A 16,865-nucleotide genomic window follows, 5' to 3' on the forward strand; every position below is an offset into this window, starting at 1 on the left:
TATTAATTTTTTTAAAGTTATATTCATATTTGTAACATAAATAAATACTACACTACCCACTAGATCTTTCCGCGTACCCATCTGCTACCAATCAAACACACTTCCTTTAAATTAGTTTTAAAGCCAAATATTTTATAATTATTTGATGAATATTTTATAATTTCTGCTCATAATTAAAAAATAATTAATTTCACTCATAATTATTTTAATAAATCTCTATAAATAATTTATCACTTAATTATAAATAGAGACTGGGGAACCATAATAGTATCATAATATAATTTCTGAATGTTGTCATCTCTTTCATGAAGTGGGTCCCTTCTCCCATTATCTGCTGCTAGATAATGATCCACTTAGCATTTCCACGTGTTCACACGTGAATTTGACACGTAACTCAAATTGCCACCTTAGCTTTCCCCACTTCATCTCACCTCACATTTCAGATTTTACCAACATTACCAAGGGTCGGCATGATTTTTTAACCGGCAAAAGTTTTATATTACCTTTCGAATTCTATATAAGAATAGTTCTTAAAAATATAGTTGTAAATTGGATATTTTAATTCATTTTATTTTTTTCATATTAGGAGATAGAATATTATCCAATTCCAAACGTTACAATATATTAAAGCTGAAGTAGCAATATTTTTATAAAATAAAAAAAAATGAAATTTGTTGACTATTTAACCAATCATTATCTTAATAAAAGTTTCAGTTTTTATTATTTGAGTGGTTAGCTGGAGTTGATGAGAGTTAGTTATTATTATTGGTATGTTATTTAGTTATTAAATTATTTTTTAAACGAGTCGAACAACGAATTGCAAAGAGTCGGGGTCGAATTCCCAACCTCACGTTCTGAGAGTCTTACCAAGGGGACTAAGAGCTCAAGTGATAATAAAACTTAAGGTAATTTCTAGATTATCATATATTACATGTTACAAAACTTATATTATCCATTAAAATTATGATATATATTTACTTATCCAATAATTTATTTAATTTCATTTCAAAATAATTTGATATAATATACAGATGCTCGTAATTTCATTTAATTTTCCAATATATCATAAAAAATATTTCTAAAAAGAAAATTAATAATTGAAACAAAATTTGATTAAATTAAATTCAGATTGATTTTGTAGGATTCAATTTAATTGAATAATTCTTAATATTGTAAAAATAATTAAATTGAGTTAAGTAAATATAAACCAAGCACTGAAGATAAAAAGTCGTTGATTTGATTAAATATAAAAATTAAAAAAACATAGTTGAATTAGGTAAAATTAATTTTTAAAATTTTAATTTTTTTAATTATATAAATAATATTTTATTGGTGCATTTGATATAAAAAAATTTACTTTATATCAATATTAAGAAATATATTTATATATATTAAAATGTAAAATAATTAATTTATGTGGAATAATTATAATAATTTTTTTAATTTTTAATTTATTTATCAAAAGTATAAGCTTGGTTGTTTATAGTAATACAAAAAGGAGTAGTAAATAAGAAGCAAGGGTATTTCGGTAACCACCTACTGAAATTGCAATCCTTGCTGGCCTAGGCAACGAACACGTGGAGATTCGGTCCAGTCACGTGACAGCCGCCTTTTGAATAGAAAATTATAAGCAAACAGTATAAACAAAGTTTTCTTAAAAAAACACAAATGAATGACAGACAGCACCGAGTAGAAGAAGAAGACGCCATTCTTGAAACCTCAAACACTAAAAAAAAACACTTCCAATATGGTTCAGTTGATGAACAACTCCAAGAAAACATCATCAATCAAGCTCGACCTTGACGGTTCTTGTTTTGAATTAGACCGACTGGGTCCGCTTTACAAACGTCTCAAACTCGATTCTCAGTCTCAGGTTTCTAATTCACTTTCTTTTTCAATTAATTTTCTCGACAACCAAACAGAAAATTTTGGTTTTTGATTTTTTTGTTCTTTTTTTACAATTTCAGATGATACCCACCAGTAGTCCACTTGAAGAACCGAGCCCACTTGGTTTGCGTCTCAGAAAGACCCCATCTTTTTTGGATTTAATTCAAATGAAACTTTCTCAAGGAAATAAAAATAATAATATGAAGAAAGATCACAAGGATGTAGTTTTTAATACTACTGATAAGCTCAAGGCCTCTAATTTTCCTTCTACCCTTTTGAAAATTGGGAGCTGGGAGGTATTTGATTTGTGGTTTTATTGTTTGTTGAAGTTTTAATTTTTTTTTTTAGTTTAGAGATTAATTTTTTGAATCTGGTTGTGCAGTATAAGTCAAGATATGAAGGAGATTTGGTTGCAAAATGTTATTTTGCTAAGCATAAGTTAGTTTGGGAAGTTCTTGATGGTGGTCTTAAGAATAAGATTGAAATTCAATGGTCTGATATTGTGGCTATCAAGGCTAATTTCCCTGATGATGGGCCTGAAACTTTGGATGTTGTGGTAATTTCTATTCAGTTTCTGTCTTTATAAGTATCAATCTTTGTGATTTTAATGATGATGATGATGATGATGATGATGATGATGATAGATCTGATTGAGGGATGTTTATGTTTTGGTGCAGTTGGCTAGACAGCCTCTGTTCTTCAGGGAGACTAATCCACAACCTAGGAAGCATACTTTATGGCAGGCAACTTCAGATTTTACTGGTGGAGAAGCTAGCATCCACAGGTTTATTTGCCTCGAATTCTATATCAGCTTCAGTTTGTTGGTTACGATGACAAAGTTTGCTTACGAATGTTTCATGTTGTCTGTATGGCTTCATGTGTTGAAGTATTAGTGTCTTTTAAGTGTGTTAGTACCCTGGTTTTTATCAGGGAAAGTAGTATTTTGAGGTCAACTATCTCCTTTTTCCGATACGTTTTTAGGGTGTTAGGATTTTTTTGCATCTAGCTATGCATAAGAGTAAATTACAATTACAAGTAGTGTTGGAACGTTTTATCAAGCTCTGCTATGTGTAAATGATACATCGAAGAATAATGACATATATAAATCTAGTATCATGTGAATTGGTCACTGTACTGATGCTGTTAATTTTGCTACAGGCAACATTTTTTGCAGTGCCAACAAGGCTTCATGGGTAAACATTTTGAAAAACTTATTCAGTGTGATCCTCGTCTCAACTTTCTTAGTCGACAGCCAGAAATTCTGTTGGAATCCCCATACTTCGAGCAGAGACTTTCTCAGTTTTGTGACTTGAATGAATCTACGGAGGTACTTGAGCCTAAAGCTGAGAAGAGATCTGCTGTATTTGCTTTAGGGGATTCAGCGTCGCCAGTTCTTTCGTCTTCCTTGAGTGATGACCACCATGTTCTTATGGGTGGGACTCCTGAAATTATTTCTCAGCGAACTCCATCATTGAGCTCAGGTAAAATGTGATCCTAGAACTCATTCCGCTCCATCCTCATTTATTTGATTAATACTCACATCTCTCCTTAGTCCTTACCATCAATGCTATGTTCGGAATTGATGAATATGAACTCATAATAGTAATTTGTTACAATGACCTGATAATAAGCTTCAGGAGTCACCTTAAAATCTGTTTATGAACTATAGTAGACTAGTGATAGTTGATGCTGTTAATTAATAGTCATATTTGTCTTCATGCTGTAATCCTACAACTCTCGAGCATAATTTTTTATCTTGGTTATTTATATGAGTTCTATTTCTTTTAACAATTATATATTATTGTCTATTAAATCGACCACAAGCCCAATTTCAGAAAAACTAGGCTATGGGTTCTTACTGTTCTTCTAGAGTACTTTTTATATGGTAAATAACACTATTCATAGTCAAACTTATCATACTTTGTATGTGTAGACGCCTATGCAATTGAAGAAATCAGAAGTATGAAAGCATGCCGGCAGACAATGCCAACCCATTGGGATCAAATCAAGGTGCCTGGACTGCACCCATCAATTTCAATGAGCGACTTGGTGAACCACATTGGACAATGCATTTCAGAACAGATAACCACCGGAAATCCTACCATTTCCGACAATAACACAAAGAACAATGATATTCTGGAGGAGATCACTCAATACTTGCTTAGCGATTCTCAACTTACATCTACATCGGATGAGCAGTCCCTCATGTCCAGAGTTAATTCTCTTTGCTGCTTATTACAAAAGGATCCCACTTCGGCATTGAATTTACAGGCTAAAGCTAACACTAATCTTGAATTAGATGCTGGTTTGAGCCTCGGCGAAACTAAATTCAACGCTGCAGAGCGTAAAACTCTGGAGGGCTTTTCGTTGCCAGCAGACCAATCCAATAACATTTCAAGCTGCAAGCAAGCGCCGGCTATGTCGAGGAAGGATTCGGTTGGAGAGCTGCTGCTCAATCTTCCAAGGATTGCCTCCCTTCCGCAATTTTTATACAATATGTGAAGGGATTTGGATAATCAAGTGTGAAGACTGTTGGATCGTGGCGAACAAAAAATATGGAAGTCTGTAATTGGTATGTAAATATGGTGGTTTTAGTGTATGAATGTAAATTGTAGTAGCTCGAGGATTTAGAGATTTGATATTGATGAAGAATCCTCCTGTGTGCAGACTAGGAAAGTGTTCTTTTCTGTACTTGTTTCTATTATCTCAACCTTTTATATCATTTTCTTAAGAGTTTAAATAGTCTTTATCCCCCCACCTTTTTCCTTATACCATCTGCTAAAAGAGCATTTACAGAACATTTGGGTCAATTACAAACAGCAAGCAGGCGCACAACATATATAGTACCACCTCCTAAAACAAACTATCATGAAAAATACTAGTGTATATAGTATATTCATGTATGATTTCTTCTAACTTTTAAAGCAAACCTAGCTATAATAAAAGAATAATTAAAACAAATCTAAACGACTATTAATTTAGGGTTCGTCTCCTGCACCATCATCACTCATTTGTTCATTCTGTTGGAGCATGTTCATCAGCATGTTTACTTGGTCTTGAAGTACTGCATTTCCTCTCTCTACTTCAGCTCGTTTACTCCGTTCTTGAAGAAGTTGTAGCTGTAAATGTTCTAGACATCTTGCATCTTCTTCCAATTGCTCATTCAACCCGTCTATTTCACGGTCCTACAAAGGTCATTTTGCACGTGTTAGTGAGATTGTACTGCTGCTGTATTGCACGAAAACTTATCGAAAATTACTACGTTTTGACATTTTGCTTTAATGTACGGAAACAATCATGAAATTCCGAATCTTTGTATTTATAACGCAATTTTGTAAAAAGATATTTTTTCATTGTTTTGGCGTTTTCTGTTTTCGTGCATTAAAACAATATACCTTTCTGTTCATTTCTTGCACAGCAATCCTCCGCATGCTCTCAACAACATCTACATTCACAAGCTTGCGCTTTTTTCCAATCAGCCAACCCTTAGGATAGCTTGCTGCATCAAAATCCGGGGGCGGAAGCAGAGATTCAGCCGCCGGTCTCCGGCCATTGATGTTCAATACAGGTTCCAGTGGTTCAAAGAGAGCCTTTCGCCGCTCGGAAAGCTCCGGAACCACAAGTGTGTCCTCCATGTTCTCATCATTGGAAGCTGATTCTTCCTGTTTGGTGGGTGTTTCATTAGGAGTGTTGTCTATTACCTTGTCTAATTCCCTCGCGCTAGCTGTCGGAAAGAAATTACTATTCTAGTTCCAACAATCTTAGACACATGAAAAGTTTACAAATGTGATTCACCCAAAAAATAATTAGCAATCAAGAGTTAAATTTAATCTCGAGCTACTCTTAATTGTTTCTCTAGCCGAGTTTAAATATCTAGATATTCAATTTAAAATCTTATGAATTTTAATCGAATTTAAGATTTTATTTTTAATTCTTAAACATTTCTATACTTATACCTCAAATCTATAAATAAAACCTTTATGATTCAACGTTTGAGCATTTTTTTTCTTATTTACAATAGAATTTTATTTTTAAACTATTTATGAATGATCGAGTCGAGCTGAATATATCATTATTATATTGCAGCTCGAACTATTGCACGTCAAATTTCGAAATCAAGTCGAATTTAACACTATTTTGACTCAATTCTGGTACACCTAAAACTGAAGGTTAAAAGGTGGTGAACTAAATTTATATAAGAGTTTTTCGGTCCTATTTAATTTAAAGTTTGAGCATTAATATTCTCTCCTTGAAAATAAAAAATAATATGAATAGAAAGGATATTGATAAAACAAATTCTAACATTCCAACTTTGTAACGATTTAATTCTATAGTTCAAATTATAAAACAAATTTTAACCTTTCCATTTTTTGCATTTTGTAATCCAAGCTGTTTTCCGATAATTTTGTGCATACGTGACAATCATATTAGATATATGTATTGACATATTAAATTCTAAACAAAATTGAAAAGTTAGAATTTATTTTGCAATTAATCAAAATAATTTTTTTTTACAATAATGAGGAAAGAGTGACTGGTAAGCTAAGTTAACTTAACCTCAAAGATTAACGTAGCAGCAAAGCAACTGCCTAACAGAAAAAGTCATAACATTGCTAAGCTAACTATCACAGCTGGTCCTAATAAAACACTGTTTTCATTCTCTCTTTCTAACCAAATTGGGCATAATTCAGCTGATAATCATAGAAATAGTCTCAAATAATGAAAATAAAAGTGTTTTCTAAACATTTTTTGTTTCTTTTCTCCTTTAGATAGCACTTAAATTTCAAGCAAACATCACTTTAGTCTCTGAATTTATAGGGGAGGGTCGATTAACTTACATTTAGTCATTTTAATCAATTAAAAATCAATTAACTCTCAAATTATACAGAATGAGCGAGTTTAGCCACCGCATGTATCGAATAACAAAATTGGTTGATCTAAAATAATGAATATTGTGTCACGTATAAGTTCAGAGACCGCGATGATCTTTGTTTCTTAAATTTTCTTGGGAAACAAACAAATATTAGTACAAAACAAAGTAAGTAATTAAGGAATTTATATGCAGTACCTGATCTCTTTCTAGATTTCCAAGATATATTAGGAGTAGAAGAGACTATAGAGAACCCACTCAAAAGCCCATCCTCAACTTTATTTCCTTCATTATTCTTGTACTGTATATTTTTATCCATAAGTGGATTAATATTAAGCTTTCTTTCAAGAATTGAACATAAAAAAAAGATAGAAAAAAGAAGAAAAGAGAGAAATTTCTTGAGAAAAATAAACCAAACTTTTATTTTGGGTGTACTTTAGAGGTTAGCTACAGAAGAGAAAGAAACAAGTTGAAGATAAAATTGTTGTTATTGCAGACGTTGGTTATATTGATGACGAAACCATCAAGAAATGCTGTTTTTATTTCTTGGATCCAACGGCTGTTAAATGTGTTTGTGGAGAAACAGATTTTAAGCCAACAGTTGTTTATGTGGGTCCATCATCTTCGATTTTCGTCTAAAGTCTTTCCTTTATTTTGTTAAATTAAAATGTTTTTAACCTCAAAATTAATAAAGTTAAGTTAGTAAAGCGGTCTTCTATTTTAAATGAGATTCCAAATTCAAATTATATTTATATATGCAGCCGTTTAAAATTTAAAATTAAAATTTACCTCTGACACCTAGGGATGTGTAAAACCGAACCGAAACCGAAAAATCAAACCGAACCGATAAATTCGGTTCGGTTTAAAATTGTAGGGAAATTTCGGCTGATCGGTTCGATTTTGCGTTTAAAAAAATTTCTAACTGTTTTACATGTAAACTGAAACGAAATAATCGAATCGAACTGAAATAACCGACCAAACCAACTGGTTCAGTTTGGTTTGATAACTTTCTATTATTTCAATTCGGTTTTCTAAAAACACCAAAATTACGTTCGGTTCGATTCAGTTTGAACCGAACGCACCCCCCCCTACTAACACCTACAGGCTACATAGCTCAAGTGAAAATGAGTTGAACATAAAAGGATTAAGAGTACTCTTTCAATTGTTGAGACCTATCCAAAAAAAACTTATGAATTCTATACCAAAAGTCTTTTTTATTTTACTTTATTTCTAAATTTACTCTTTCAATTTGTACATTGTAATTGAATTTCACTTCTAAAAAACAAATTGAATTTCACACTGATAACAAAGCATATTCCTTTGCAGAATAAAAGATGTTCTTGGGAAAATAAACTTCTTGCAGTTCTGAATTTGTGATGCCGTTTCTAGAAAGAAGGCAAAATTTCCAACGACCCCTTCAAGATAATTATATGTATACTTTGTTTGCATAGTTATTTGCAATAATCATTGAACAAAGGATCAATTCACTCCCTCCACTTGGCACCAAATATCAAATAAAATTATTTTCATCACTTTTGGTACAAAAATACCCAAAATTTATATTTTCGTATCAAAAGAACCCCTTTTCACCCCTTACTCAGTCTCACCTCCTCGGGTGAGTTTCACTCTCCATTAACAACATAAAAAAAGTTTTAAAAAACCCCTATATATAATTTATTTTACAAATTAAAATTTAATTATATTAATTTTTCATTCTAACCTTTATTATTTTAATTTTTCAAACATCAAATTAATATATTAAAAAAGATTAGGGGCATTTTTCTATTTTTTCCCTTCTTCATTCTCAAAGAGGATGATCAGTGTTTTTTTCAATACGAAAACGCAAGTTTTGGGTCTGTATGTACCAAAAGCGACGAGATAGACTCATTTGATATTGCGTGCCAAGTTGAAGGGGTGAATTGATCCTTTGTTCAATTATCATTACTTAAAAAGGCATAAAAGATTAAAAACAATTTAAATCTAAAATTTTACTTTCAATATTAACAAGAACCCAATTTTTATTGAAATAATTTTCAAATTTCCTATTTTTGAAAAATAATTGCAGCGGTCACCTTTTGTAAATGATTACATCCCATACTTTTTTTTTCCAAATTGCCCTTTTGATTTCAAAAATAGCATTTCTAGTGTTTTTGTTTTTGTTTTTTTATTGGTGTTTTTATGATGTATTTGGTGTTTTTATGATATACTTTGATGAATTTATAGTGAATAAACGCTAGTTAAAAAAAAGCATTTTATAAGTATTTTAGAATTATTTCTACATATTGGATTTTAGCACGTTTGTTGCTTATAATTAATGTCTATTACTTCCTAAGACTATGGTTTACTAACTTCTTGGTATTTAAAATTCATTTGATTACTCATAATTTATTTTTATATATGAAAAATGAGACCATATAATAATATCTACTAATAATGGAGTTCTCGGTACCTTAAGAATTAATTGAACCGTGAATCATTAGCCACACGTATGCTCGTTCAGACCACCAGTTCGGTTTAGGCTTCACAAGAGATTGTATATCCAATTACCTACTAGCGATCCCAGCTCAGGCGCATTGTGTCCGGCTCTGAATCAGTTTCAGATGAAGATAGAAAAGAACATGTTATGTTAACACATGACAACCTCTGTTTGAGTTACCGAGATATATTTTTATCAAACACATTATGTGCATAACAGTTAGGCTTTTTATTGTAACCCGCTAACTGTAAACTGTTGCTCCCAATTTGGTGCAAGATGTCGCTGATTTCCTTACAGAATATTGAAAATCTAGATTTCTTCATTCACCTAAAAACAGTTACAGATTCGGAAATATCTCAACTCCTGAAAATCCAGCTTCAGTTTGGAAAACAAAATTCGGTAATCCTTTTCAGAATCGGAAAACCCTTCACCGACAATTTAAGCTATTTCCTCCCATATACATAGATATGTCTTCATGTTTGTGATTCCTGACTGTAAAATATGGATCATCTAAGTGAATTGCCGGACGAAATCCTTGAGAGCATAATCTCGAATTTGTCGATAAAAGAAGCAGCAGCAACGAGCATCCTCTCCCGCAGGTGGAGACACTTATGGAAAAATATTAATTATCGTATTCTTGACATTGATCTTGCAGATTTAATCTCCATCTATTGGTACCACAATATAACATCACCACTTGAAAGAAGTGAAATTTTCAGTTTAATGTCGACCATCTTGGATCAACAACAAGGCTCAACCATACATGAACTCAGAATCCGCTTTCCTTATTGCTATTGCAGCTTCTGGGATGAATTTGATGTACGCCCATTAGTTTATTGGATTAAGACGGCCGCTAAAAAGAAAGTTAAAAATCTTTTTTTACAGTTATACACATTGGGTGGTAAAACTATTACCAATGCTTGGCTATTCCACACGCTTCCTTCCAGTTTCAGTTCTCTCGTGTCTCTTCGCCTCGTAGCTTTACATTCTTCATATTCTAAAACATTGATCGACTATTTTTTATTGAATGCTCCACTTTTAGAGGTATTGTGTATTCAAAAGTGCTCTGACTTGACAAACTTGAAAATTTACTCTCTAAAGCTAAGACATTTTACTTTAACTGATACCTTGACTAAATGTCTTGAAATATCAACACCAAATCTCGAATCTTTCATGTTTAGGCACGAGTCTGAGCCAACCATCTTGTTTAAAAACGTTCCGTCTCTCAAACATATATCTCTGGAGGGATTCGACTCTTACCGGCTTATAGTAAGTAATCATCGAAACCCTATTTTGGGTTTGCTAACTCAGCTTGACTCGCTTGCATTGACAAAACTACGCCCGGCGTACATAACTTCTAGTCCTATCATAAACTTTCCTACTACGAAAAATCTTAAGCAGTTGCAGCTCTCACTAGATTGTTATTATGAATTAGTCAACACTCTGACTCCGTTGCTACGAGCTTCGCCAGAGTTGCTTAAAGTAACACTCATCAATTTGGAAAATGCGGTTTATCGGAATTCAAGGCGGGAATCAGCGCTGAATTCACGTCATCAATGCCTTGAGGTGGTGGAAATGGTCAGATTTATAGGTTCAAGCCAAGAGATAGAATTCGCTGGTTACTTAGCTGAGTATGCTGCTTCACTGAAGAAGATAATAATACATAATCATGAATCCGTCCATTCAATTGGGTTGCTTCAATTGAAACGTAGGCTACCTTCGTCTGTGGAGATACAGATAATTTAGTGTCATTAGTTCATAGAATATCATATGTTATGTTATTTGTTTTTCTCTTCTGATCTATGATCTACATCTATGAAGAATTTATTTTCATTCAACAATATAAAATTGATTCTTTGATATCGTATTTGAAAAGTTTGTAATACCAGAAAGTTTGAACATACAATCTATGCAAATTTCTGCAGAGCCTCCAACGAAAAGGACGACAAATCCCATAATTGAATAACAAAAGCTTAATTTGTACATGCTTAGCCTGTTGATATACAAATCAAAATTTCACTTAACCAGGTTTTTCAGGTTTAAATGCTATGATATATACTATAAAGTATATACAGTTGCTAGATTATACAATATTGAGTCATTCTTCTATTATTTCATTTCACCATTCTATATGTATCCTCCTGACTAAGTCTATCAATATTCAAAAAAGCAAAAACATGTGAGAAATTGATTGACCATGATGAGAGCTAGCTAGTCCTTGTGGTCCATGACACAAGCTATACACGGAGGATCATGAGCTTGAGCTTCAGGAGTGATTTTCTCCAAGCAAGAACCATGAAAGTGGTGACCGCAAGGCAACACAGCGGTAGGTGTTCGTAGCTCTGAGTTCTCGATGGTTCCTTCCGGTGAAAATGACAGATCCCTCTTGCATATGTAACAGTTCAATCCCATTGGTTCAACATAATCCGCTTTTATAACTGCAAACAATATAATGTAATCAAAATAGATTCAACTAAAATATTTCTATTATCACTAACGGTGTGTTTGCCAGCATAGACTACCAAGGCTATATAGTACGGAAACAGAAACATTGAAACGAGAAACATCAAAATGAAAAACTGTTAAACAGTATTATTTACAAGAACAAGTTATAAATATTGAGTTTCGGAGTTTCAAAAGAAAAATTGAAAACGGAAATGAAACAGTAAGACTGGAAAAATGCCCGTGTCACATATCAAATGGTGTATTCATGCATGCAATTAATACAATAAACAAAGGAGTAATAGCAAAACAAATTGGTTAAATTTTTCTCAGGTGGAATAAAACATGAAATGGCAATATTTGGAGTAATGTTTCGATAAGGAGTGTTTATCACATGCATTATGTCATATTTACAACACGCCAATGAGCATTTTCGATAGGAAATCTTTTAATTACTATTTAATTTTTTTATTTATTAATTTTTCCACATGTCTAACGCACCGTTAGTTTATTGCACGAAAGACATGGCGCAACGGTTGCTTGCAATAATTTTTCTTCGATAAGTCACTTCATAAGTTAGTTGGAACATAACATAATAAACAACCACTATACAAATGCTGACACAATAAGCGTTGAAAATTACCTTCCAATAAACTATCGGGTGGCCAATTTACAGAGGGGGATGGTAAACTGCGAGGAATGTTGAACATTTGTGGTCTTAAAGAAGACGGATGACCGGAAGGTCTAATGAATCTTGATTTTGATAATTGAACTTTTCGAGTATTAGACGAGTGAGTGGTTGCATTGCTTCTAAGAGATGGTCCGGGAGAAAATCCGAGAGGCAGTGTAGGCAAATTTACTGCTGGCATTTCTTGATCTGCGGTAAAATGAACATTGTTTAGCTAAAAACATAGAACATGCCATAAATTTTTGAAAAGATACGGATGTTGGTGCTGTATTTTCACAATACCAATAGTATGAACAGGTCGAGATAAAATTGCAGAAGGGTCAAATAAGGCTCGAGACATATCATGATTACCTGCAAGAGACCATCACAAGGTATTACCAAAGAGACTAGACAATGACATTTGCAAACAGCATCAGCATTAATGAAACATATGAAGGATGCCCTTACTTGCAGGTCGAACTCCAATATTCATGCCAAGTGGACCAATATTAGCAACTTGAGCAGCTTGAGCAGCAGAAGTATCAGCTTGAATATGCTGAGCTGCTAAAGAAAGTTTGGATACAGTTAATTCTATAAGAAACTTGATAAATTTCAACAAGAAGGTCCTCGTAATCACATTAGAACAACGTGTTTTTTCAGGACAGAAAATGTTCGAGCCTAAATACCCTCTAGAAAGATAATTAAACAGTTGCACAGCCATGATGTATTGAACACGGAAGGCTTAATCGCTAACAGTTCACACATAACAAGCTATGCATCAATGTAATATTTAATGGATTCTATCCGCTCCACGACTTCGAATAACTCATGCATCATGAGCTTGAGCTTCAGGAGTGGACCATCACAAGGTATTACCAAAGAGACTAGACAATGACATTTGCAAACAGCATCATCATTAATTCTAAATTCATTTAATAAAGTAACACACATCATTCATTTTCCATTTTTCTGTTGTCTGGAAACAAAAGCATATGATTTAGTACGGAATTTCATTACTATTCAGAATACGTTATTTTGATCAGAGAGTTCGGATTTCTTTAGCACTCCAGCTATGAAATTTGAGGTTTTGTTTACTGACCAAATAAATAATGTGAACCAACAAAAGTAATACCAACAAGAAGGTCCTCGTAATCACATCAGAACAACATGTTTTTCCAGGACAGAAAATATTCGAGCCTAATTACCCTCTTAAAAGATAATTAAACAGATACACGGCCATACAATATATAAACTAAGTACATAAATGTTTACATGATGTATTGAACATGGAAGGCTTAATCGCTAACAGTTCACACATAACAAGCTATGCATCGATGTAATATTTAATGGATTCTATCCACTCAGGCCACGACTCCGAATAACTCATGCATCATAACCAAAATCTTTCAAAATGTAATGACACTTATAAGATAAAACAATAGGTGGTCCAACAAAAAGAAAACGAAATTTCAGTTCATAATTACATCTAACATTGGAAAAGAAGGATCGATAACCTACCTGATTGCTCCAGCAAGGGCCTGTTTCTAGTAAACCCCATGAAGGGAGAAATGGCCGAAGGCTGGGGTGAAAAGTTCCTGAAAGTTCGAAACTGAGTATTTTGTAGGTGTTGAGCGATCGTAGCAGAAGAAGATGACGATTCTGGAAACCCCATTAGCAGATTCTGAGTAATCCTAGCATTAGGTGCACCAACTTGGTTTCTAAAGTTCGGAATTGGAACTGATGAACTATTTGGAAAACCTTGAAAATTTGTGTAACAATTTGCATTTGGATATCTTCCAGGCCTGATTTCCTGAAAGAGCGGACCATTAGGTACACCAAACCGGTTTATAAAATTCGGCATTGGAGAACTGGTTGGAAAAGATTGAATGCGTTTATCATTCCTATCTAGAGAACAGTCAGCCCTTTGCCTCACAGGTTCCAACATTCCCCTACTCGGGGTAGGAATACTTTGCCTATCCGTTTGTCGCGAAGGGATCGGACTATAATACGCAGCAAAATTTTGATCCTGGCGCCGTCTCTCATTCGCCCCTACTCTCGAAAATCCATCAGGAATGTTTTGCATATCAGAAAAACCACGGACAGAGTTGGCAATAGAACTACGGGAACTTCCAGAAAAGTTTTGGCCAGGGGAAGCATTGATCGTGGGAAGGACATCCAAATCAATGCTCTGGTTGCAATAGTCGCTGGCCGTCCTTACGCTTTCTCCATTAACTGGATATCCCACGTTTGTATCCATTGACCGGACATTCAAATCAATGCTCTGGTCGTAATTATCGCCGGAGACCATATGTTTATCTACCGTCCTTACGTTTTCTCCATCAATTGGAGATCTCACGTTTGTATCCATCAACTGGACATCCAAATCAATACTATCATTTGCTTCTGCAGTATCTTCTTCTTTTGGCTGTTCAGTTGCCATTGCACAACTAGTTTGGGGAAAGTAGAAATGGAACAAATTATTTGCAGGATTTACACCTATTTCAACTACGATTTTATGGAGAAGCTTAAAGAAAATGTACAGAAACAAACATAGAAATAATAACCCTCAAAGATTACATTCATTAACAAAAAATGCACATCACTTACAAACAGATAGTTCATGCTATGCAATTCTTTTGTATCAAAGAATTACTTCATAAATTTACCACACACAACTATCATTAAGATTCTAACAAGAAAACCCACCACACTGCACAATGAAAATCATTAAGAATCTAACAAGAAAACCCCAGAATCCTTAAGGAAAAATCATTCAAGAAAATAGATAAAATCAAGAAATTTAAAGAAGCAAAGAAAGAAAACAAAAAGAAGAACAAACTGATGAGTCGCATATCAGAGCTACATTAAAACATACAAAAGAATTGATCAAGAAAACAGCAATGCCAAACAACAAACACAAAGAAATCAAGAAAGAAAACCAATTCTTTTAACATTAAAGAAATTAAATCAAGAAATGGGAATCGGAAGGACGCTCTTACCAGTGAGTGACTGAGTGAGCGAGCGAGCGAGTGAGTGACTGAGTGAGCGAGCGAGCGAGTGAGTGACTGATTTTGAGCGAGCGAGTGAGTGATTTCAGAGTTAACGCAGAGAGAAAATACAGGGAGAGGGGGTAGTTTATGTGTGTTTTGGCGCTCAATAGAAGAATGTGTTTTTAAAGGGTTTGGTATGAGACCCTTGGCAGTTAGAAGCAATTTCCACGTAATTTTTTTGTATCATAGACAGTCGACACTCTAATAGTTAATATTCTATAAATTAATAATTCTAATAATTAATAGAAAATTGAGAGAACCAACTTCGTTCCACGTTGGTAGAGGTGGCCATGGGCCGGGTCAGCCCGTGAACCTGCCCAGAACCGGCTCGATCAAACCCGGCCCGGAACCGGTCAAACCTAAAACCGGACTAAAACCGGCCCAGAACCGTACAAAGGGCGGTTCCGGGCCGGTTCCGGGCCGGTTCCAGATTTGTTGAACCGTAAACCGGCGATTCCGGGTCGGAATCGGTGGTTTAAGAGTTGAACCCGTTGATAAAAAATATATATTATATATTTAAAATACATATTATATCTTTATCACATAATATCTTTATTTTCACAATAAAATATATGATATTTGTTTTAGTTAAATTTTTGGTTAATATTTTAATTTTTTTTTTCAAATTCCTTATTTTTTATAATACTATCTCCGTGAGTTATTTTATTGTTATATTATTTTTTTTAGTAATTAAAATTTAATTTAATTTTTAATTGTTTTTCTAAACCGTCTTAAACCGGAACCGGAACCGTCCGGTTCCGAACCGTCATGGAACCGTCTCTTAGGCGGTTCCGGGCCGGTTTCACTTTTTCTTGAACCGTGACCCGGCGGTTCCGAACCGGAACCGTCGGGTTATGAACCGTGGCCACCTCTACACGTTGGATACTTAATAATTATATTATCTAATAATTAATAAAATTTAAAATATATTCTATATGAATATTAATTATTAGAGAATTTTTTTTAAAGAAATATATAACAATTGATGATTTATTTGAGGCAATACTAATCTTAATTCATAAAGTGGAAGTTAAAATACCATCAAATTATGACTTTTTTATTCTTTTGAGAAATTTTCAAAAAAGTTGTTAGATAAACAAATTAAAGTAAGTAAAGTATCTATAGTATACAAAATATTTAAAATTATTTAACTTTATTAATACAACTTTTTAATAATTATTTTTTGGTTTGATATCAATTGATATTTTTAAAATTGAATATAAAATTATTTCTTTTAAATTGAGTGATTGTAAAGTGTATTTAGTTAATTTTTTTATAATATAATATTAATATTAGGTCTATTAATGTAGATGCTTTAAAATATCTTTTATAATTTTTTATACAAATTCAATAAATGAATAATTCTAATAATTAATAAATTTTTGATCCACCATGTGTATTAATTATCAGAAGGTCGACTGTACCAGGTAGCAAAAACGCTTCATTGAAATTAAAATTTTTTTTGGCAAAAAA

The 16,865-nt window shown here is 33.3% G+C and overlaps 4 protein-coding genes across 4 annotated transcripts; 2 read left to right on the forward strand and 2 right to left on the reverse strand.

Annotated features, from left to right (window-relative positions):
- The first annotated feature begins 1,652 nt into the window (after positions 1–1,652).
- Positions 1,653–4,627, forward strand: LOC126681197 (uncharacterized). The gene is made up of 6 exons (XM_050376663.2): positions 1,653–1,873; positions 1,968–2,183; positions 2,270–2,443; positions 2,565–2,671; positions 3,046–3,368; positions 3,821–4,627. The coding sequence occupies exons 1-6, from the start codon at positions 1,748–1,750 to the stop codon at positions 4,387–4,389; spliced, it is 1,515 nt and encodes a 504-aa protein (XP_050232620.1). The 5' UTR covers positions 1,653–1,747; the 3' UTR covers positions 4,390–4,627.
- LOC126681198 (protein HEADING DATE REPRESSOR 1) lies at positions 4,628–7,285 on the reverse strand. Its single transcript, XM_050376665.2, has 3 exons — positions 6,956–7,285; positions 5,283–5,611; positions 4,628–5,072 (listed from the first exon to the last, which is right to left on the reverse strand). The coding sequence occupies exons 1-3, from the start codon at positions 7,074–7,076 to the stop codon at positions 4,866–4,868; spliced, it is 657 nt and encodes a 218-aa protein (XP_050232622.1). The 5' UTR covers positions 7,077–7,285; the 3' UTR covers positions 4,628–4,865.
- A 2,161-nt stretch (positions 7,286–9,446) lies between these two features.
- On the forward strand, positions 9,447–10,979 carry LOC126683473 (probable FBD-associated F-box protein At1g32375). Its single transcript, XM_050379382.2, has one exon. It carries the CDS (start codon positions 9,735–9,737, stop codon positions 10,977–10,979), a length of 1,245 nt encoding a protein of 414 aa, XP_050235339.1. The 5' UTR covers positions 9,447–9,734.
- A 185-nt stretch (positions 10,980–11,164) lies between these two features.
- LOC126683474 (uncharacterized) lies at positions 11,165–15,507 on the reverse strand. Its single transcript, XM_056106053.1, has 6 exons — positions 15,342–15,507; positions 13,861–14,789; positions 12,811–12,906; positions 12,646–12,714; positions 12,319–12,552; positions 11,165–11,671 (listed from the first exon to the last, which is right to left on the reverse strand). Exons 2-6 carry the CDS (start codon positions 14,780–14,782, stop codon positions 11,445–11,447), a joined length of 1,548 nt encoding a protein of 515 aa, XP_055962028.1. The 5' UTR covers positions 14,783–14,789; positions 15,342–15,507; the 3' UTR covers positions 11,165–11,444.
- Between the last annotated feature and the right edge of the window lie 1,358 nt (positions 15,508–16,865).

Source organism: Mercurialis annua, linkage group LG5, assembly GCF_937616625.2.
Source record: "Mercurialis annua linkage group LG5, ddMerAnnu1.2, whole genome shotgun sequence".
Classification (NCBI taxonomy): domain Eukaryota; kingdom Viridiplantae; phylum Streptophyta; class Magnoliopsida; order Malpighiales; family Euphorbiaceae; genus Mercurialis; species Mercurialis annua.